Source organism: Rhinolophus hipposideros (assembly GCF_964194185.1).
Source record: "Rhinolophus hipposideros genome assembly, chromosome: 11".
NCBI classification, from domain to species: Eukaryota; Metazoa; Chordata; class Mammalia; order Chiroptera; family Rhinolophidae; genus Rhinolophus; species Rhinolophus hipposideros.
In genome coordinates, this window is record NC_138057.1 from 41,040,939 (window position 1) to 41,065,386 (window position 24,448).

The 24,448-nt window shown below is 38.8% G+C and overlaps 1 protein-coding gene across 3 annotated transcripts in view; it reads left to right on the top strand.

Annotated features, from left to right (window-relative positions):
• Nucleotides 1-24,448, top strand: part of PCSK5 (proprotein convertase subtilisin/kexin type 5) — a 405,671-nt gene that overhangs the window by 34,928 nt on the left and 346,295 nt on the right. For all 3 annotated transcript variants that reach the window (XM_081067383.1, XM_081067381.1, XM_081067382.1), the window contains exon 2: nucleotides 3,833-3,937. In XM_081067383.1, coding sequence (XP_080923509.1) covers nucleotides 3,833-3,937 — 105 coding nt within the window. The remainder of the gene's footprint in view (nucleotides 1-3,832; nucleotides 3,938-24,448) is intronic.

A 24,448-nucleotide genomic window follows, 5' to 3' on the forward strand; every position in this document is an offset into this window, starting at 1 on the left:
CCTTGTATATCAAATGGTATTTAATAATAATTTAATGATACTTATCTTCAAGGACTTTTGGGCGAATGCCGTTAGATATGATAACAGGCAGAAGAGTAGCAAGATGCCTGGCACGTGGTAGGCATTCCTTAAAGGAGGCATCAGTCAATCAGTGAACACCATTCCACAATGCTACAGAGGAAACAGAATCCCTGAAAGGTGGAGAGACAGTAGAGCTTACTGCTATCGAGACTTAGTGGCCTGAATGGGGGAGCCGTTGTACCCATCACATGGAGTTCTGGGAGTATATTTGCCACCGGAAAAGTAGATGGGATTTGTGTGTGTGCTATTTCATTTATTTGTGTGGGTTATTTCTTTCATTTTTAATTAGTTCAATTAGAAAATAATGTGTGCACATAAACAATGAAAAGAAAATTCCTCTTTTCAGTTTCTCGAGTATCCTCCCAGAAGTATCCTGTGTCTAGGAGCATAAATGTAATATGCATTCTTCCTTTTCCTCCTAAAAACATTGAGTCATGTTATATACATTTTTGCAACTATATTTACTCACTACATTGGTGATCAATCACCTATTGATGGCAGCTAGTCGTTTGCTTTCTTTTCTTGTACAAAATTTCCTCTAACATCCACTTATAAATAGATATGTGACTATATCTGTAGAATAAATTTTTAAAAGTGGAAAGGATGGGTCAAAGGTGAGTTACTGTTTATAATTTTATTGATGTTACTAAATTGCTCTCAAAACTCTTGTCCCAGATTATGCTCTTTACAAATCCTGTATAAACCCCGTCTGTGCCTATATCCTTGCCAACAACATATCATCAACCCTTTTCGTTTTTGCCAATGAAATAAGGTAATTAAAGAGATGACACCAGGGTAGACCCAGAGGCATTCTAACCAAGGAATAGAGCTGACGGGTTAATTAGAGGGTAGGAGGTGAGAGAAGTTGGGATTTAAATGGAAATTTATAAGGGAGACTAACAACCGTCTCAGATTGACTATGTACCAGGCAATGACTTGACCAGGTAATACACCTCTTACTACTACATTCAGTCCTTATAACCACACTAGCCCTTAAACATTATTATCCCCTGTTTGACTCTGACGCCCGATCTCTGTCCTCTATACCTCCTGTGTCCTTCTTATTTTACAGTGGAGGAAACAAAGGCCCACGGAGGTTAAGTGATGCATCTAAAATCCCAGAGCAAGTTGGAAAAGGGTTCTGTTTTCCCTCTCCCTATACACACTACATTAGGCCGGGATTCTAGTCAGTACCAATGAGGCCTCAAAGGATCTGAATATATCTTCAAGGTGTGTTTCATCCATAGCTTGAACTTAATAGTTAAGTTGAAGTCACTCATTTCCTGTAATCAACAAGCTTCCATTAGAGTGGAGTGGACTTCAGCACAGTGGCACAGTGGCATTTTTCACTTTGGCGATAGGTTCTTCCTCAGCAATTCTAAGTTCCTTTCCACAAGAAGGGCTTTATTTTCTCAAGGAGCACTCTTGACAAAAGCAACATGAGGTGAAAACTCTAAGCTTTTTGGGATTTTAAGATTTTCTTATAAAGTATTACGTGGCCCCTTGAATTCTACCCTTAGTCCTCCGGAATCTTAAAATTGTCCTGTAAATCCCTCCTTGAAACACTTTTGGAGACTGGGACTGGCATTGGTGCCATCTTCCTCATTGTTTGCTGCTGTTTCAGCATCTAGGATCACTGAGATTAGTGGTTTCAGCTGGGGGTTCCTTGTTTTTGTTCCATACGTATTTGTTTTCAGAGTCTAGGCTCTTTTCTGTGTGCATTTGGGCAGTTTCTACTTCAGTAAAAAATGTGAGACTTCAGACGTTCAGGTTTTTTTTTTCTGTTTTTTTTTTTAAAATCAGTTTCAGGTGTACAAAGTAACGTAATAGTTAGACATTTAAACCTGTCATAAAGTGATAACACGCCCCGCAAGCTACTACCCCTCTGACATTGTATATAGCTGTTACAATACCATCCACTATCTTCCCTATGCTGTACTCCACATCCCATGACTATATATACCTATATATTTAGTTATAGTTGACATTCAATATTATTTTACTTCAGCTCTTCAGGTGTACAGCACATTGATCAGGCATCTACACAGTCTATGACATGATCCCCTTGGTAACTCTAGTACTCATATGGCACCTTACTTCATCTTTGCAACATTGTTGATTATATTCCCCATCCTGTATTTTTTTTTAATTTATTGGGGTGACAATTGTATATAAACCAAAAACAACAAAAGAACAAGACAGACAAATGAGAAACAAAAACTCATAGACAATAGTTTAGTGGTTACCAGAGGATAAGGGGGTTGGGGGGTGGGAGATGAGGGTAAGGGGGATCAAATATATGGTGATGGAAGGAGAACTGACTCTGGGTGGTGAACACACAATGGGATTTATAGATGATGTAATACAAAATTGTACACCAGATGTTCATTTTTAATAACGATTAGAGACATTCAATTAGTGCATAAAGTCCCAGTGAGATGACTCTTAAATAGCACAGAAATTGGGTTGATCATCCTTATTGGAAATGTATGTGTAGGGGGTTGGCGGTGGGGGCATTGACTGAAAATGTGATGGAAAGATGGGAATAAGAAAGAAACCTTTTATCTGGAAAAATTAAGTGGGGCCAATGCCTTCTCTTTTTTAAAATTAGGAAAGCCTAACTTTTGAATTGTCCCAATTGGAAAACACTCTGATGGTGGTCATTCTTTTAGGGCAGCGCCGTGGGGTTCTGAAAAAAATAGCCACTTAATGTATTTGCCCTAAGCAAGGAAAGTGTAAGAGTCAAAAAATGGAATTTGAGAGCTACAGTGATCTTAGAAAATAACTAACCCAAAGGCCAATTTTATGGAAATGGAAACTGAGACATAGTAAGTATATGTGATTTAGCCAAGGAGCTACTTCTGGTGTCAGCTAGAACTAGAGCCAAGCTCTCCTTGTCTTCATTTGTTCTATTATTCAATTCCCATTATGTGATCCACATTTTATAATCTGCTGAGAGAATCTGATTGTTTGGGATTTTGTTCATTTATTTTCCTAAAGTGGACAGGGACTTACTTTCAAAGCTATCTATCTGAAACAGAACTAACTGCTTTTAACTAAAGAATGGGGTACACAAATGAGAAGACTAATTTGTTAAAGAAATGGTTAAAGTTAAATGAATTGAACTATTTTTATACAGGAAGCTTAGTTGATTGGTAAGATGTATGATCTTTGTTTTGTTTTAGAAATTGCCATTCCACTTTTAGTTTTGCAATAAATGAAAAAATGATACGTATTTGTACTGTCTATTGAAGTCAGGAAACAAATTAAGTAGTGTTTTCTTTGTGAATGATCAACTACTTAGGACTCGTTTCAAACTAATGGTATAAATAATCTAACAAGGTTCTTCATTGTAAATTTGTCAGAGCAAACACAATGCAATGTGTTTTTATAACCAGATAACTATTTGATTTTTTTCTCTTTCCCACATTTGGATATAGCGTGATATAGAATTACTTAAAATGCTGAACATAAATTAAACATTTAAAGGGAGCTATGGAGAGGCTAAGCTGCCACATTATAATCTTTAGTTCCGCCGTCAGTGCCTGAAGGACACTCCATTTCATATTACATGTCCGTCTTTTGGAAAATGATCACCAAGTTTCAAGTAACATTTAAGCAGAGCAGGCAACTGCATAATTTATGGACCTTTTTTGTTTTGTGTTCTTATTTTAATGAAAAACAGCAAAACAGAAGACTGTTCTCATAAATTAACTTGCTTTCTTTTGTTCTTTCCCATCTATCTTTGCAGATCGGGGCCCTGAAGGACTACTACCACTTCTACCATAGCAGGACGATTAAAAGGTCAGTTCTCTCAAGCAGAGGAACCCACAGTTTCATTTCAATGGAACCAAAGGTAAGAAGAACCACCTGGGTGGGGACCAATAAGCACAGCTCCTGCATTTTTCATTGGTAATATCACACTAGGAACTGATGACCAGCATAAAGGCTCAACTTTCAAGAGCTGTCATACTATCCTTTGGTCCAGAGTTTTGCTTCCTCTTCAGACAAAAATAGGCAATGGCTTGATTTATACTGAAGTGCCATTATCATCCCAGTTGTAGAATAGCACAAGTGTCACAAGTATGGGTTCTCATGGAGAAATGAGAAGGAGTGTATGTGGAGAGATTAAGAAGTATTGAAGTACCGTATTAAGAATACCACACTATCTTACCTATTTGCATGCAGATCTGAGGCCTTATCTGAACTCCATAGAGGAGTCTCTTCCAGAACCCTCAGATCACCATGAATCCTGTGATTTCAGCTGGCATTGGTAGAGCCCTGCCATTGGCAGCCCAAGAAATAGACCACGTCTGGGAGAAGAGGTTTAATGAGCAGAGCAGGGGGTAGGAGCCAACTCCTACTGTTGGGGGCTCATCAGGTATTTTTCTTCCACGTTATCTTTCCTCCTAGTCTTTGGGTTAGATAGACAACATATCCCTGGGAGCACCTAGAAGGAGGTATGATATGTTCTCCCACTCCATTTTAGAGAGGTGGAATAGCTTTGAATGGGGAGAATGGAAACTAATGGGTGTTGAGGACAAATAAACTAGTAACTGGCAACCACAACTCTGAGAATGTGTTAAATATCTGTTCTTACTAAGTTAGAGGAAGGGACTGACTCTGACAGAGAACTATTTGGCCTCCCAGACGTGGCCAGTAAAGAGGAAATGAGGGTAGCTGTACCAACCTGCCCTTCCTCTGTGGCGCACTGTTTATTATTTACTGATTAGGAAGGGACTTTTATTTTTTAACCCATTATGATTTGGATTTACCATATGAGCTTATTTTCTAATAAATTGGTGAACAAGTCCCTACCAGTGAGCATAGCAATCCCACCTGGAGATTCCTTAAAAATTATATTCCTTATTAAAGCAAAAAGGTGTATATTTGAATTAATATGCAAATCAGGTTCGCAGTTTGGGGCGCTGCCCTTTGTTATGTGCCATGATTTGCCTTTTAAAATTTTTTTCTGGAACATTACAGTGTTTATGGTTGTGAAATTGTATCTTGGTGGTGAGGAAAAGCATATTTGTTGTAGATCCCAATTTTCTGGGGCTTATAGGAACTTCCCCTAATATTTACACTCCGGTGGCCTATGGATTATTTTTTTCCCCTTCATCTCTATTTAGAATTAAATGTTTCTGGAAAAGTAATCTGTTACAATGTTTTTGAATTAGCTAAGTTTTCAAAGCAAAGTCAGGTTTTTTTAATCTCTTAAACAACTTTTTTAAAGCTTTCTAGAACTTTGGAAGTTAAAATTCCAGTTTCAGATCTCATATGCGTAGTCAATGTGAATTTGAAAAACCAAGCACGAGTTGGTTTGGGAAGTAACAACAGAATGTAACGAGGTATTGTGTTCATGATGAAGGCTTTACTGAATATGGAGCTATTCAATCCTTAACATTGTCCTGGGGGAATCTTGGTCTTCATTTCTTCTTAACTCAGTGCATCAAATAGCTTATGCAGAATCCAAGAGAGACCTTGGATGCTGGGACATACAGTACCTGGAATGTATGCCCTTCTTCTCCCAGTCAGTAGAGCAGGGTCATTACAGACCAACCCTAGGGTACATGCTCAGTTTTCCTTCCTCCTCAATAAAAAGGACATCCCAGGGAAGAACCATATCTTACTCTTCATTCTGATGCCTCCTGCCCTTCATTCCCACCCAGCCATTTATATAAGAAGGCCACAATGCTACCAACTTTGCAGATGGAGTACCACAATGTCATGTGGGGTCTCTGGTCCCACTCTCCACATAAGAACACAGGAGATGGTGAGGCCAAAAAAGAACACCAATGGAGCCATGGATAGGGGGTTCATACCACTATATTTTCGCTGGCGGCTGGGTTGGAGACACAGGAAGCAGAAGCCACATGATCCGCAATCTGCTGTCCCCTTCTCTGCCAACCAACCAACGAACCCCTTAGCACAGCCACGGCAGTTATATTAGTGGCTAATGGCTAACCGGTAATAGCTGATGGACACCCAGCCACAGTGAATGGCCATCTGATTATAGCTGATGGCCATATAATAACCGAGCCAGCACCTTTCCACGTGAAGCTGAGAGCATGGAAACTGCTCTCTGGGACTCTGCCCCCACACACAGATTGGGGTTTGCCCATAATTTCTTTCAGATGTTTCTTTAAGTTCATTCATTGGCCATTTATTGAGCCTCTAGTGTATATCAGGACCTGTGTTAGGCTCTGGGGATTTGGAAGCATAGTGGTACCCACAGGGAGTTCAGTGCAGGGCGTCCCTCAATAGTTTTCAGGAAACCCATCACATTACAATGCTTCTCAGTGTTGGGGATGGGGGAACAGGGAGGTGGGGGCCACTACATTTTTTCTGTTTCTCCAGCTCCCTCCTCATAAAGCTCAGACCCACTTAGGTTATTATTATTATTTTTTAATTTTGAAAAACTTTATTCACAGAGAAATTGCAAAAATGTTGTAAGGAATTATTGAATACACTTCCCAGAGTCCCCAAATGTTAACATTTACATTTTACCATACTTACTTGATCATGTTCTCATTCTTCTATCTATACACATGTATACACATGCATACATGTATGTATGTATAGGTATATATGTATATGTTTCTTTTCTGAAAATTTGGAAGCAAATTACAGACACAATGCTTCTTTAATTCCGTATATTTCACTGTATATTTACTAAAACCAAGAGTATTCTTTATATAGCCAGAAATACAACAGTCAACATTCTGGTAAAAATCTGGATACAAACACTGATTCAATATTATTGTCTAATCAACAGATTTTATTGAAATTTTACCAATTGTCTCTTTTCTGGGCCAGGATCACATCTAAATGTCACTTTGTTGAAGTCTCCTTTGAATACGCTGTTATACTTCCTTCTGTTTTCTCTTTTTTTTTCCATTCATGAGCTACAACATTTTTGAAGATTACAGGCCAGTTATTTGGGAGAATATCTGGTCTCGTGATTAGATTCAGGTTTAGCAAGAACACCAGGAAAATGCTGTGTTCTCAGTGCATCACATCAGGAGGAACCCGATGTCGATTTGTTTCATGGCTCATGATTTTAACTTTGATCACCTGGTTATAGTGTATCTGCAAGTTTTCTCTCCTTGAAAATGACTGTGTACCCATTCCTAATTAATAAATGCTTTGGGGACACTTTGAGACCACTACGTACACTTCCACAGGTTGACATGGTTTTTCACTCCCAGTTGATTTCATTGGGAATGTGAAGCAAGTGTAGGTGTGACTTGCCTTATTAGTCAGATCTCCTTTTCTTTAATCTTAGGTATGTGTATGGTGGGTGATTTGTGTGACAGAGCGGAGGCACATTTGTGATTGTGGGTGATGCGACCATGTGAAATAGCTTGGTGGAAAAGACTGGTGATACGTAAAGTTGTTTTTGATCACCCTTTCCTGGAGAAATGGAAAACACACTAAGCAGATTCAGGCTTATACTTGCTGTTTTAAATTGCGTGGCTCCTTCCACACCCCTGTCCCACCCCCCCTGCACTTTTGTTTTTATTCAGAGGGTTCTCAAAAGGAAATCCAAAGTAGCAACATTATAAGAACAGCCCCCCTGGTACTAAGAAAGTACTGTGGTCAGTTGGGGCATGAGCCTGGAGAACAAGAATAGCCTGGTTCCTATATGTTAACATTATGCTATGATTAGCTTTTTAAATGACAGAAATTCACAGACTTCTACTAAGAGAGCATCACTAGTACAGTAATAAGAGTTTTGTAGAAAGTGTTGGTACAGTATTACAGCAGTCAGACCAGTGAGTCTTACACTTTTCTTATCTATGTCTTTCTTTTGGACTGACCAACTTTTCTCCAGGAGACCTAAGCTAAATCCCAGAAACTACAGTCTTGTGTTAATATTCTCAGAAGCCTGTGATTAATCTGTATAGAAATGTTTGCCAGCTCTGTGGCATTTTGGTCAAGGAGGGTGGTATCTATTGGAATGCTCTGGAATGCAAGTCCTTTGTGGCTCTTGAGCTGCCCGTGCTGACCTGGCCGGGGGCAGAGAAGATCATTTTCTTTCATTCTCCTTCTTACCCAGAACAGAAAAACCAGAATACTAAATTTTCTACTATAGTAGCCTTAAAAAAATAAATAAATAATAAACTGCCATTAAGTTAGGCACCCATGTCTTAATTAACTATACCCACATGTAGTTAATATACAAGCACAGCTTCTTTTGCCCATTAGATTTTATCTTAAAGCTGCTGGCTTTTCCACCTCTTATCTTTTCTAAAACATTTTCTGCCTTCAACTCTATTTACAGGTCAGTTTTTATTCATATCTAGGATAGAATCAGCCCCTGCTATGGGGTCCGGGATGGGCACCTCTCCTATCTTATTTCTGCCTAAAGTTCATGTTCAGTCACCTGGCCTCCTCACCTGGCTGTGTATGGCTGTGTAACTCTATGGAGAAACTATTCATGTAACATTATTTCTTGCAGAATCATAGGCTCCTTAGAATCAGACTTACCTCTTTCCTATCCAATGCTGGCATGCCCTCCATCATACACCTAGGAGGAATTTTTTTCAGATCTGTTAAGTGTGTCCAATGACAAAGCGTTCAGTACTAGACAAGGCAAATGTTTCTTTAATCAAAGAGATTTAAATTGTTGAGTGATAATCTACTTGCCTGTAACTTCTACCCATTAGGTCTGTTTTTGCTATCCAGACTTATACAGCAGCTGTCTTAAATATGTGAAGCCCCTCACTTATTCTCCTGGAACAGCAATTGTCCCTCTGTAACTATGACTCAGAAATAAGTGCAAGGCTTTAGCTTACAGAGGTATTACCTATTTGTCACATATATACATAAGCCATTTCCTCTGATGAGAATTTTAAAGCAGAGTATCTGTACCATGACAAGTAAACAGGTATAGGAAAAGAACAGGAGAGAAATGAAGTGATTGGAGGTAGTTAGCAAGATCAGATGAAATCAGACCTGTGAAAGAAGAAAGGTAACTCTAAGTGCCTTACTAATCCAGGTGGTATCTATTGTGACCAACATTTGATTTTTAGGTGCCTGGAGTTTCTCTTTTTGTCTCAAGAGTGAAGTACGTGTATTAGAATAAGCGTACAGGAGTCCCTCACTGTACATGACTGCCATGGTCCTGAAAAGCGGTACAAATCTACCTCTTATCCGTCAAACCCCCATCTCCATGGATTCACTTTATAATTTCAGAATTTCATCTGCACTGCTGATTGATCAGTAATTGATCCATGGAGACAACCAGCACATTTGCTAACTCTAAACCCTGAGACAGATCATTTGTAAGTTGTTTACATGTACCTGATCTCTGAGTAGGCCTTTGGCGGTAAAGAAACCTTCTCAAGTTAGAAATATATGCTCAGAAGTACCTGCGCTCAACCTTACCTGGTTCCCATGCATGAATCACAGCCATGTGTTTTTATTAATACGATTCCATTTGGCCTTAATGCAGCTGCAAAATTTGTTTCACCCTGAGTTCCAGTGCTTCGTGTTTAGGCCACTGCTCCCGCCATTCCCTCTCACCTCACCTGTCCTCATTCCAGCTGGTGCTCCTGCGGGTTGCTTTCTTTAGTAGGTTAATTTTCTGCTTTTCGGTTTTTAATGTGATAACAGCTTCATGGTTTGCCTCTCTTGTGTGAAGTGCAGCTGTATCATACCACATTCCTGAGTCTGTGTTCATGCAGCTGTGTGGGATGAGAGTGGCTGTGTTCTTACAGGCAGGTACCTGAGGCTTCATGTTGCTAGCATATGTGCATGACCGTGGTCCCTGCACATTTGCCTCTCAGTGTCTCGCCAGTGAATGCAAGTGGTTACCCAGTATCTGGAGGATGCCTTGAATTCTTCTGGGAATAGCACGGGCTTGGATCCAATGATGAGCAGAAAGGATATGGATATGGTGGCTAAGAGGCGTATAGGAGGGCTCTCTTCCTCCAGGCTACTTTCTTTACCACCTTTTCACCAGCTACAAAATGCAACCATTATAATAAATTTCTGTCTTTATCTTTTGATAGCGTTTCTGCATCTTTGAAAACCCCACTAGAAAGTATACACCCTTGGGTGAAGCATTGCAGCCATAATTTTGAAGCCTTTGATGCATTTATGGTGACAAAATGGCTAGGAGTATGGGAGAGATGGGAAGAAGTATGTGGGTGCAGATCCCATCATGTTCTCCAACTCTCCATCTTTTCTGTCTTGTTTCCATTCTCCCAGGTGTCTGGATGGTCAGAAACCTGACTCAGATTGTATGCTGCTGGGTTACCTGGTGCGAAAGTTTGTGTCACTACCCAAATCCCTTATAGATACGAACGTATTAAAAAAAATAAATTCTCAGCTATTTTGGAAAGGTTGCCAAATCTTTATTAGAGAACACTTGGCAGTACTTCATCTGGAAAGGTTATAAACTTAAACATGACTACAGTGAGAGTACAGATAACAAGAATGAGTGAGATGGGCCAGATATAAAATAATTAGGCATACAGCAAAGTGTATAACCCTTGCTATGTGTGAGGGAGCAGACGCCACTGAGCTGCACCTGTTGTCATGTTGACACCCTGGCTCGGTGTTTCGAATTCAAAAGAACTGGCACGTCTCGATTTTTACATAACATTTCCCGATTTGAAGTGTTGCCAAATAATTCAAAAGTTTTAAAATACTTGTGTGGGCAAAAGAAAACACATCTGAGGGGCATCCCAATTTGTGACCCCCTTGAATAGGCTGTCGGGAGAAAGGGAAGAAGCATGCAAGACGGATATCAACACGTATCTGACTTTGCTTTGGTCTCACCCTCACCTGACACCTGTTTTCATTCTGTCATTCATGCGCCATATTGGAGTGGCTCACATGTGATATTTCTCTGGGTCTTAGGCTCTAAATTGAGATGCAAATATCTTGTAGGAATAAATAAAAGGCTCAGGTCATTCAAATTCTGAAGCAAAGGCTATGGCGGGTGAAGACAGGGTGGAGGAGCTCGTGGGGGAGCTTCTGTTATGCTTTGTCCAGTTTTCCACTGACACCTATTACTGCATTGAGAGAAATGGTCTTAACTGGAAGTGAAGGTTGGAGGAAACAAGCTAAGCCAGAGAGCAAATGGCAAATACAGTTATGGCCATATGAAAATAGGAAGAGGGATGTCATGGGGAGTGAGGAGAGATTATGGATTTTACATAAATCATTTCAGCCACTTGAAGGAAAGGTACTAACTATAAAATCTTAGTTATTTTCGTAGTTTCTGTGTTATTCCTAAAGTGTCAGATTCTCAGAAAAGTAGGTGCTGGATCTAGAAAGTATAGGGTAATGGCATTCTAAATTTCTTGATAGGTCTTCTTTAGTTTGGATTACTTGTAACAGAGTATCATAGACTGAGTAGTTTATAAACAACAGAAATTTGTTTCTCATCGTTTTGGAGTCTGGGAAGTTCAAGCTAAGATGCTGGCGGATTTAGTGTCTGGTGAGGTCTGATTCCTGGTTCATAGATTGCTGTCTTCTTGCCATAACTTTATATGGCAGAAGGAACAAGGAAGAAGGAACAACTCTAGAAACTTGTTTCTAAGTGCCCTAATTCCATTCATGACGGCTCCACCCTCATGACCTAATCATGTCTCAAAAGCCCCACCTCCTAATACTATCCTTTGGAGATTCGGTTTCAACATATGAATTTTGGGGAAATACAAACATTCAGTCTATAGCAGATCTTAAGAAGGGAATTTTGGAGCCACAGGTCCTTTTGAACTTTTGGGCAAGTTAGAATAAAATCAGTAAGCAAACCTAAGGAATCAGCAAAAACAGCCAACAAACAAAAAACCAGCAACAACAACAAAACCCTAAGTCATTTTAATTGTCTGGTTTTGAAGAGAAATCATACTGATTCATGTAGTTCTTTCAATGAATGCAAGAGTAAATAAGAAATCCAATTAAAACATCACCATTTGCAATGGCCTGGTTTGTTAATACGTGCTTGCGAGTGTTTTTTCTGTGCTCAATTCTACCAAATGGCAATCAATCATTTCTTACAACCTGAAAGGAGGCATTATGGTGCAGCAGAAAGAGCCTTTGGATTTGGTTTCTGCTGTGATCTCTGTTGGGTGAGCACTTATCTCCTGTCCATCAATTCTCCCTGCATCTGAACACTCATCATTGTTCATACATGTACTTAGAGAAGTATATGGTATAATATAGTATAATGAATTGAATATATAAGTAAAAATCAAAAGTGCAAGTTAAATCCTATAACAAAATACTAAGTAGCCATTAAAATGATGTTATAAATCTATATGTACTGATAAGAAAAAGTTTCTACAATAATTTTTAAAGAAAAAGCAATATGAAAAGAACATATAGGAAGTATTACCATTGATGTTAAAAAAAAAGATCTGTGTGTATGTGTGTGTAGTTATATACAGGAGAAGTTTAGAAAGATACACAAACACATTTTAAAACTCTTAATAATTACCTTTTCACACTGTATTTTTTTTTAAACTATTTATAGTGAAACTGCTGTTGTTGACACAAACAATGCTTTGATATTTCAAATCCAGTGGATATATCTCTGTTCTCATCTGACTGTACTTTTACTTGCCGTGATGGTCAATTATTTGCTCCGTCTTGAAAAATGACTCTCAGTTTCTTGAAACACTTCCTTTCCTGTACCTTCTTTCTTCATTCATGGCATTTCTTCTGCCTCACCTGTAAATTTTAGAGAGCTCAGGAAGCAGACCTTTATACTGGTGTGCTTGCTTTAAATTTCTACCTCTTTCTCTCACATACTTGACATTTCCAATAAGATGTTTAGTAAGCGTCTATAACAGAGTATGACATATATGATACTTTTAGAATGAATGAATTAATAAATGAATGCTATTTTAAAATTAATTTTTATAGGAAAATAAATAATAAAGGCAATAATAAACCTAGCGGCTACAATTTTCTCTTAATTCTCTTAGGACTTAAATCATTTTGTGGTGACATACTGTCTCATTTTAATGTGCAGATATGGGAGCAGCCAATTGGACAGACACTGTCGTATAAAAAAAAATGAAAGAGGCATTTACTGGACTGCATATTTGGATTCTGATCTCAGCTTTACTACTGACTCAGAGTTCCTATTAGCATGTCATTCCTTGTTGGGCTTATTTCACTTGTAAAATCGTGGAGCAGATGCACCATTTTCTAATGTTTATTCCAACCCATTTATTACCATCTTGAACCAATGTCACTTGTGATTTTACTGCTGGTCCACATTGCCAATCAGATGTGCCCTTTTCATATTCTCTGTTCTAGTGTTTTCCCAAACTTCCTCCTTCTACTTTTCTGCCCAATACTTAGAATTATTTCTTAGCACATTCAGTTCTCCCCCTAGATACTATTTTGCCTGAAAGAGCTGATTTTGCAGTTAGACTTGAGATTAACCTGGTCAGTCTCGAAACAGATATAAACTTTACCTGTTCAGCAATGCAAGTGATAAATGAGGAACAAGTAACAGTGCTTCTTTATTTTCACAGTACATGTCTGACAGATACAAAAATCTGATAATCAGAACAGTAATTGTTATTACTGATGATCATGAATTCTAGAAGGCAGTTCTGAATAGAAGAACACTGTATTTAAAACAAATTCTTCCAAGGAATTAAATACTTAATGTGGTTTTTGGAGAAATAGAATACCTTTTAAAATGACAGCAACAATAGAACAAATTTCAAAAAGCCTGTCCATGGAAATCAGAAAATAGAACTATAGTGGGAGGGTGGTGGTGGTGGTGGAGAGAGTGGGTTGGAGGTAGGAAAGAGAAGAGGCCAAAAATAAAATCAGATAGAATCAAGGATGGATACAATTAATGAAAGTTTTTGGTGGACGTGAGGCTTCTTTTTTCTTTTTTAATCCATTGGTAAAGTAAGCAAGCATTTTCATATATGAGTTTGTTGAGCCCAGGTTGTCATTCTAAAAAAACATACAAAAAAAAGTCCAAAAGAGCAGCCAAATGAACAGGCAAGTAACAGGACTGTGTCCTTGGGACACATTTGCCAGGCCCCAGCTCAAGGACCGCCTTTGCTCTAGATGGAATGTTAAAATAATGTCCCTTAAGATGTGGACATGCTTTGCAGACTTATTCCTTGGACTAGCCAGGAGCCCTTTTTCAACCCATCTATCCACAAAGAGAAAAGGATGAAAATGGAGACTTCTTGGAGGATTGGGGAAAAATGGGGTCTTCCTTAATGCAAGGGAAACTGAAATCTCCCAGGAATGAGGTAGCATGAAAGAGAGATCTGGGGTACAACCATTTATTCATCTGTTTTCTCCATGGATAATTTTGAGAGATTATTGTGTATGAGGTACTGGGCTAGACATCAGAAATAAAAATAAAAAAAGAAGACCTAGTCTTTGCCCTAATGGAGCTTACCATCTAGTCAAATCTAAAGTCCAGGCCTGAAGCCAAAAACCACATTTTTCAGCATCAGTATTATGTGCTGTTGAGTTGGTTCTGACTCTTGGCGACCTAGCGAATGAATGATGTCTACAATGTCCTGTCCTCAGCAGCCCTGCTCAGCTCCTGTAGACTCATGGCTGTGGCTTCTTTTAAGGAGTCAATCCATCTCATATCTGAGCTTCCTTTTTTCTTGCTGCTTTCTATTTTTCCCACCATTATTGTCTTTTTCAAAGAACTTAGCCTTCTTATGATGTCCCCAATGTAGGACAGCTTCAGTTTTGTCATTTTTGCCTCCAGTGATGTTTCAGGTTTAATTTGCTCTAGGACCCACGTGAGTAAATTTTTTTTCCCTATCAGCCTTCTTCACTGTAACTGGCAATACGAGGGTGTGGATCATCTTAGCTTCGGTCTCTAATGACACATCTTCGCTCATGGTGATTTTTCCTAATTCTTCCATCACTGCCCTTCCAAGTCTCAGCCTTCTCTTGATTTCTTGGCTACGGTCTCCATTTGAATTGATGACTGAACCAATGTAACCAAAATCTTTTAACAATTTCAGTGTCTTCATTGCTGATCAGTTTATGTACACATACCCGATTCTGACAACACTATAAAGCTGAAACTTTTGAAGGTAACAGTTAATACCTTTTAAAAATACTTTTCACTAACACGTCTCAAGGTTATATTTATACCTAGAGCTGCCATATAAAATAAAAGATTTTTAGTATGAGCATGTCCCGAATATTGCATGGGATATACTTCTAAAAATTACTTGTTTTTTCTGAAATGCAAATTTATCTGAGTGTCTTGTGTTAGTATTTGGTAAATCTAGCAACCCTACTTTATACCTAAATCATTTTGAGATTAGAATTAGAAAAAACACACCATCACTGAGACATTGGTACAAGTAATGAGGCACAGCTAAGGGTAAAGAATGACCAAAATCCCAGTATCGCATGACAATAGTAAATCAAGAGATTTCCCACATTACCCATGTTGTGAAGTATTCCTTGAAATATTAGTCTAAAGGAACCTGCATGGAATAATCAACATTTATTTTAACATACATGTATGTTGGGACACTTAGATTGGTTTTCGAGCATATAATAGTATCTGTAATCCAGGCACTACCCATAATAATTGCTTCTTTGTTGTTTGGTAGAAAGACAGTCTTTCAGCCCCTTGCAAAACATTGCATAAACTACTACTGATCTTTGTTGACAGTTGTCATCTTCTTCCTCCCCCTCCACCCTCCTCTTCTTTTTCTTCCCCTCTGCCCCTCCTCCTCCTGCTTTTTATTGAAGTACAATGACTGTAACATTATATTAGTTACAGGTATACAACGTAATGACCCGATATTTGTATACCTTTCAAAATGATCACCACAATACGTCTAGTTAACATCCATCACCATACAGTTTTAATTATTTTCTTGTGATGAGAACTTTTACGATTTACTCTTAGCGACTTTTAAATGTGCAATACAGTATTATTAACTATAGTCATCATGCTATATAAACACTGTCCTTGGTTCCAAGGGACAAAGCCAGTTTTCTCTGAGACTGAGCTCTGTGTATCTGACCCTTAAACCTCTATAAACCGTGTGTGTGTGTGTGTGTGTGTGTGTGTGTGTGTGTGTGTGTGTGTGTTGGAAATGAGAGGAGCACTACAGCTAACCTGGGAACTACCATAACAAGGACATTTTAAATGAAAGGATCTATTTAGTAGCCTACTGATCAACTGTCAGCTTTCAGATTGTATGTTTATAGGCAAAGCAACAGAATTTGAAGATTTGTAGGTTTTGGGAATATTATAAGCAGTGTAGTTGTAGCAGCACTCCTTCACAGGAGAAATTTCCAACTCCATAGGCATAAGTTCTAACCAATAGTTAGTATTAACTGATAGGAGCAGGGTCAGAAGTCCAGCCTGGCACCGAATCTGAGACGGCTGAATTATCCCAGAGGGCAAAGCCTCCATGTGTAGACCCCAGTGAATATAACAAGATAAATCCTCAGTACATAAAGCTGGCTTTTCCCAATTTCATGATTCCACAGCTCAGACCTCGGAGAGCGTAGGGATTATCTCATCGGGAATAAAATTTAGAGACCGTTTTCCCCTGTGCATCAGTTCCAGCATGGGCATTGTGAGCTAACACTGTGGCAGGGAACTGTGAAACCATTCTGTGAGGGTAAGTAAGCTTCTCTTATCACCAGTGGATAAGTAGAGCCCACGTTCAGCCTTGTGTGTCTAATTCAAGTTTGTAATTGAGCAAACCCTGTGACGTGACAGGCACAACTCTGCATTTGTGACATAATTTACAAGCTTTGAGTCTAAGTAATATGTGATATGACTAGAAAAGGATAGTCATAGGAAAACTGATACCTTATATCTTTTTAAGTTAATGGCATATGTTTTTATTAAATCCTTTAAAATCCTTGTTATATATATATGAATTAGAATAGATTTTCCCAGCATTTTACTAAAACAATTTTCAAATGTACAGCAAAATTGAGGAATTTATAATGAACACTATATGTAACATCTAGAGTCCACCATTAACACTTACATGTTTCCTTTATTATATATCTATGAACTTATCCATCTTTATTCATTCATTGATCCGTCTCATGTTTGATGCATTTCAAATATTGCAGACATCAGTTCATCCCCCCAAATACTTCAGCATACATGTCATTATTTGTTTCCAGTTTTTTCTTTTGATGCAACATTTACATACACTAAAACTCACAAATGTAACATATACAGTCCTTGAATTTTGACAAATGCTTACTCAGATTCAGTGCCAGTAACCGGAACACCTTTTAAGATACAGATTGTTCCCATCACTCCACAGATTTCTTCAAGCCCCTTCCCAGTCAGCTATCTTCCTCCAGAGACAATAACTGTTTGATTTTTTTCTACCATAATGTAGTTTTGAAGGGTTTATTTTTAAAAATTAAGGTATGATTTCCACATAAAACATTTGTCCATTATGATGTACAGTTCAGTTAGTCCTAATAAGTTATACACATGTGTAACCACCACCACAATCAAGATATAGAACAGTCTCATCACCACCCAAATTTCTGGGCTTCTTTATAGTCAGCTGCTTCCCTTACCTCCAGCCTCTGGGAAACACTGATGTGTTTCTGTCCTAATAGGTTTTGCCTTTTCTAGTATGTCCTTTGAACAGAATAGTATATAGTATGTCGCGTTTTGAGTCTGAATTCTTTCACTTAGCATAATCCATTTGATATTTTATCCATGAGGTTGTGTGTGTCAGTAGCTGGTTCCTTTTTATTGCTGAGTGGTATTCCATTGTATGGGTATACCACAGTTTTTCCATTTACTGATTGAAGGACGATTGGGTTATATCTGATTTGGATGATTACGAGTAAAGACACTATAAACTGAATGGAATATGTTTTTGTAAGTTCTGCTAATAAGGTGGATTTGCACCATCCCGCTTGTGGTGTTTATTTGTACATTCTCAGTCTACTACCAGACAGTAGACAGATGTGCAGTCGGGTTGCGAGAAGTATGAACTATATGGCTAGAAGAAAATCATTTGGCTATTTCACTCCTATGAAATCTGCAGTTTGTAAATCCAGGTTGTCAGTATGTATTACATTACATTTTGCATGTTGACTTTGGGATCTTGAGAAAAATATCATTAACTGCATTTCATAATCTAAAATATCTGTCTCATGAGTACTTTTTTTTTTTTTTCTCAAGTGTGTTTGGAGCATTTTCCTTTCCTGGGTAATACAAATATTTCAGTTTTCCAGTATCATCTCAGAAGCAAGTATGTAGAATCCACCCTTATGTTCTGAGCATCACGCGTAAAGATTTGATGGTGAGGAATCAAGAAAAGTGAGATGGGCGAAAGGGATATGAGAGAGAGGAGGGCTCCAAAAAACAGTAACAGGCCACCAATAAATATTTCATTGGGTTGCTATGTGGCAGTGGTTACATCAGGTCAAGTTGCTTAACAGTAAGTCAGGTTGATGCAGGGTTTAGATAGCTGATGAACCGATGAGGGGATGGATTTCACCATAGGATTGTGCTTTTGTTTTGACCAGAAATCCAGTGCCAAATGTGAGACGCCACTGCCAAGTACCTACTGGGATGAAACCTGCATGTCTCTTCTTGCTTCTTACCTTTTTTGTGAAAGCAGAAATATTTGGGAAGTTTTATTTACATACATGCATGCATGTGTATGTGTGCATTCGTAATTGAGTTGAAGCTAGTAAAAAAAAAGTACCTGCTTTACTCATTTACTCAATTATTCCACAGAATGTATTCATAAGCATCCATGAAATCCCCACCCTTCTGAAACTGGAGTCAGAATAACCAGAATTTAGTGATAGAAAAAAATGTGGTTTTGTCACTATTACATGAATTACGGGAAGAAATGGAATTTTACTTAGGGGCCTCAGTCATATCCTGTGGGATGATAAGCTCCCCTCCCTTCTTTGAACTGAGAATAGACAAAGAAATGGTGTTACAGAAAACTTTGTGTTTAGCATTGCACTGGAAGTTGTTAAACTGATGTACTTCAATTGGGAAATAAAAGGCCATCTGCATTGGTTAATAATTGGTAATTGTGTGGCTAAACAGTACATGGAAACATAAAAAACCAGGTGACTTTGCAACATACTTGGTATTTTGTTTCTAGAAACAGACCTATTTTTCCTCCCCCGCAGAGTTTGTACAAGGTTTCTGAGATGGTCACCAAAGAAAGAATTTTTCTTTTTAGGTACATTATTGTTCAGATTAGGTTCATCTGTCATTTTAACACTCAAATAACATCAATAATCTATCTCAGTGTTTATAAACCTTGATGCTGCTTATGAATTTAGGAGCACACAAGTTGGTTAATGAACCTTCTGGGAGGGAGGGGAAGTTCATCCTTGAACATCTCCCTCCCCCACTCCTAGTGTTAGAGGAAGCTGATGAAGCACCCAGGAAAACACTGTGGTACTTTATCCTTATTATGATGATAGCTGTTACAAAGTTATTGATTTACAGTGCCTTGGCTTCTTTCAAGATCAAATTTACTCATAATTGCTGCTGTTACAATGGCAATTTGTTACACTTAACATGCTTGCTCTCTAGAACGACATTATTAATGAGAATGAGGTGGGAGTTTGGCTGCACTGATCAAGTGGATTTAGACCTCAAGAAAATGGAAGGGGAAATACATGCATACTCCATGGAAGCCTCTAACAGCCAAATCAATCCCTCACAAGGAGAGTGTGGCCTCAAAAGCTGCTCTACCCTTTTTCTCTGGGGCTTTCTCAATAGGAGACCAAGTCTATGCAGCACTTGCCAGAGAGAAAGGAAAATTATGAGAAAGCACATGAAATTTTTACTTAGTAGTGGTTGTCTATACATCACTGGAATGCTATCGGCTTGCTGTTCTATCTGCTCTATAAAATACCTTTCCTTCTCTTTCTTTTTTCTTTCCTTTTTTCTTCATTTTTTTCTTTTTCCTTCCTTTCTTCCTTCCTTCCTTCCTTCCTTCCTTCCTTCCTTCCTTCCTTCCTTCCTTCCTTCCTTCCTTCCTTCCTTCCTTCCTTCCTTCCTTCCTTCCTTCCTTCCTTCCTTCCTTTCCTGCAAGAATGGGTTGGAAATGTTTTAAATTCTACACTAAACATTGACTGTATCCTAATGAAAACCTCCACTGTATGCTTCACAGTAATTCGAAATACATAACTTGAAGGAAAAGCTAGTATTTATCAAGCCACTAGAATATACTGAGCACTGCTATGCGATTCACAAATATTCTATCACTTGATACTCTTGACAGACTTTTGAAGAAGATTCACTTCTTTTCAGGAAACAGAACCAGTGAAGTTACTAGGTAGCCTCACCAAAGCATTTGCTGTTTTCAGTGTACCATGCTCTCTTGTGCATTTATTTTTCTTCTTTTTGACAAAGATAAAAAAGTAGCAATTAAGAAAGATTAACATTATTTAGGCTGGAACTTTCAGTCATGGCTGAAAAATCAGCTTCCCTTCTCCCACTCTTTAAATCTCCTCTCACCAAGACACATACTCTAAAGTCATTTTTAATGAATTAAGTAATTCTAAATAGCTTAAAACATTTAAACTTTAGTTTTAAACTATAGCTCATAATTAACTTAATTATTGCATACTTAATTGGAGCCAGGATACTACTGCTCCTACTAAATGAGAACAAAAATTATAATAACTACTTCTTGCATGCTTAATATGTGACACGCTCTGTTGTAAGTGCTTTATATATATTAGCTCAGTGTTTCTCAACTTTTTTTCATTATTGTCCCCTAAGTAGAAAAATTAAAATTAATTTAAATTTAACTAAATTAATTTGAATTTAATTTAATACTCTATAATGAGAAAAATTAAATATTAAGGAATAAGTTTTTGGCAGACAGGGTGAACTTTAAAGGGCCAAACCATTCTAATATCTAAGATTTTTTTTCACCCTCTAAGATGCTATCACCCATGTTGAGAATGTATCTACTAACTCAAATCATTTGATGAACTAGGTACTGTTATTAGTGTACCCGTTTTACAGATGAGACAACAAAAACCCTGAGAGGTTAAGTAATTTGCTCAAGGCATAGAGACTAAGTCCCTAAAGCTTCCAGACTGTACCCCCTTCACCACTACATGGACATTGCCTCTAACTCTTTAGTCATTCATACTGGTGGCTGCCTATTTACAAACACATTTTATATTAAAATAGTAATCCTTGATGGCAGTATGATCAAGTCTGCCCCAGTTGCCTTGTTTGTTACCACCTCTGGTTAACATACATTGGGTTTCTGGCCTTGGAATCCTTTGGAATTCTCAGTGCGAGCCCTTGATTCTTTCCCGTGTTATCTCTGCAATAGGTTCTTCACTATATTACCCACTTTAATCCTCTTGATAATCTGTGGAGCGAGTAGGTGTTATTACCTTCATTTTCCAGAGAGGTCAGGAAGGAGCCACCAGATTAGGAAACCCTCCCAGGACCACAGGGCTAATAAATTACTGACCAGGCTGGTTATCTCCCAAAGCCCATGGATGTCCTCGGTCACTTCCCAGATAATGTCCCACAGAAATGTAAACTCTGGGTGGGCTTTCAACATTTCATCACTCATTTGAACATATATTACTATCAGTCATATGTTTTTTTTTGAAATAATTCTAGATTCCTGGACAAAATAGAATGACTCAAATGTACCTTCTGAAAAACCTAAGAGATATGTAGAAAGAGGTGTGCCTAGTTTAAGGTACAAACTCTGGCTAGAAGGCATAGTTGTCTGAAGGTCAATTAGAAAAGAAGATAAAGTATCTTGAAATTTGGGCAGGATTACCAAATAGATGCAGTTTTCTCTTGCTGGCCTGCCTCTTGGAAGTCTGCTCTCTCCTGTATCTTTACATCTTTTTGTTCTCAGCATCGTCATACACTGTTCCTCAGCAATTCTCCGACTGACTCTCGGAGCTAAATTCACAAGTTATAAAAAATCAGTACTAGCTTAAAGTATTATTTCTCCCCAGAGGATATGCAGTTGGGCAGAAATGGAAGCTTTGGGGATCAAATATTAAGGAAGACAAGGCAGACTTGGGGTAGGGAAGTTCATATCAGGGCCTTACTGACCCCCTGGCGTTCTGCCAGGTGGCTGTCCTCTACAGACTCAGCCATAGGCCTATTTCTCAGGTTATAAGTTAAATTGAGAGTTGATTTCATGGGATTTGCTATATACCCACCTTTTCCAAGACGTGAGCTCCTGTGCTAGATGAAGCCCACCCTTTTCTGGTTATTGTGTCTTATTATGAAACCACATTTGACTCAGTCCTGGCAGAAGGATGTGGGCTGAGTGATGAATGAGATGGCTTCTGCTCTTGGTGCCTCAGGGTGACTGTTTGGGTGGTCTCACGTGCCTTAGTTTCTCCATCTGTTTTAGTGGAAAGGATCGTAACATTCTTGGAGATCACAGAACGGAATGTGCTGTATAAACACCAGGCAGTGTTGTTACAATAAATAGCAAATTAGTGACTCTAGCTTAAATTTCCTACACTTGATGATTTGTGGGTATACCAAAGAATCCGAAATTGTTGCTAGGGGGAAAAATCCTTTTTTCTGTTTTCTGACAAAAACAGAATTTTAAGTTTTGGCTACCATCTGTTGAGAAATGCAGCCGTGTTTCTGCCTGTGGAAAGCTGACATTTGGCGGCAGTAGGGTCGCCATCCTCCTAATCAGCTGGCTTGTTCATCTCTGCCTCCAGGGTTCTAACCTGAGTGTCTCCCTTTGGAGTTTCTAATTCTAATTTTCACAATTCTCTCTCTCTCTCTTTTTTTTACTTTAAAATAGTCTATTGAAGCACACTGTAGTGTTACTATTAGCATTTCCTGTTAGTCAAGAAGAGATGAGACTATCTCTGTTTTAATGTCTGGCTTCCTAAAGTAAACAGTCTATGTATGCATCGAGAGTAATTGCTCGCTGGTAGTGGCATGGCACGACTGTTTCACTTAGGCGCTTCTGTTTTGAGAGATTCTGTTCTCATTTAGCATCCCATCAAAGATCCAGGAGTGGGCACACTGGTCCTTGTCTCTCACCTGAGGGTGATCATTTATGAAACAGAGGAAAGAACGGTTACCTCGTGCCCAGATGGTTTGTCCCATGCAGTGTGTAGTCATTTATTAGGAACAATGTCTGCCCTGTCTAACTGGGGTGTTGTGATGCTTCAATGAGATTTGAAACTGTTTTTAAACGGGAAAAGTTGATACTGTAAAAGGAACACATTAGCAATAGTAAGTGTAAGGTCTAAATGGGAGTGAACCTACTGAGCATTTATGCCTTGGTGAGAGCAACGCCCTGTAACTGGCCTGGAGTAAACTCAGCTTTGACCCAGTCCAGGCTCAACAGTGGTCAGGATTTGACCTCTCCTAGCTCCTTTCCCAGTTGGAATAGAGTGGAATTCAGGAGTGGAGAATGAAGCAAGTTTATTAGGACATTTCACTCTGTATACTTAACAGTGGTTTGCTCAGCTTGACCGTAAACAGCTGGAGGAAATTCTGCTTTCTGAGGGCCCAGGCTTATCCATGGATTGTGCCGTGTGAAGACAGCTTGGTTCAGAGGAAAGACATGAGCTTTAGAGGCCAAAAACCTATGTTCAGGAACCAGGCCACTGTGTGCTACATGAGATTTGTGAACACACTGTGTGCCTCAGTTGATTGTCTTGCAGGGTTGTTTTGGAAATAGAGATAATTAATGCTCATGGAATTTTCTTTCCTTGAAAGACTCTGGGCCCTTGTCAGAAGAACTAATACTCTATCTTTCATTGACAGTGCACATTTGGGTAAATGATTTCAGTTCTATGAGCAAAAGTTTCCTTCTGTATAAAATGAAAATGATAATAAGAACTCAGAGTGATGTGAAGGTTAGAGAGGTGAATTTATGCAAAAGATATGTTGTAAACTTAAAAGCAGTATATTCATTCAGTCAATACCACAAGTCTACTTTGGATGCTTGCCCACGGAAGTTAGCAATCGAGTGGGCAGAGAAACATGGAAGCTGACAATTATGATGCACTGTGGTTATACCTTTGATGGAAGTGTGCCAACAGCTCAGACGGAACACTGAGAAAAGAGGGTAATTATTTGGAGAATCTGGAGTATCTTCCTAGAGGAGGGGGTACCCTTGAACCAACCCTTAAATATAGAAGTTGGCCTGTGGACAAGAAAATTGAAGTGGCACAAGACATTCTAAGGAAGAAAACTGGCGAGCTTCGGGTATATGACAGAGAAGGGCAATGTGAGGTCACATTTAATTTTGGCTGGAGCTCAGGTGTGTGTGGAAGGACAGGTAAAGTGGGGAGGGACAGGGGAAGAGGCTGATAAGGTAGGTATCCTAGGAACCAGGTCTCAATGCACTGCTTATTCCATGCTGAAGCATTGAGGCTT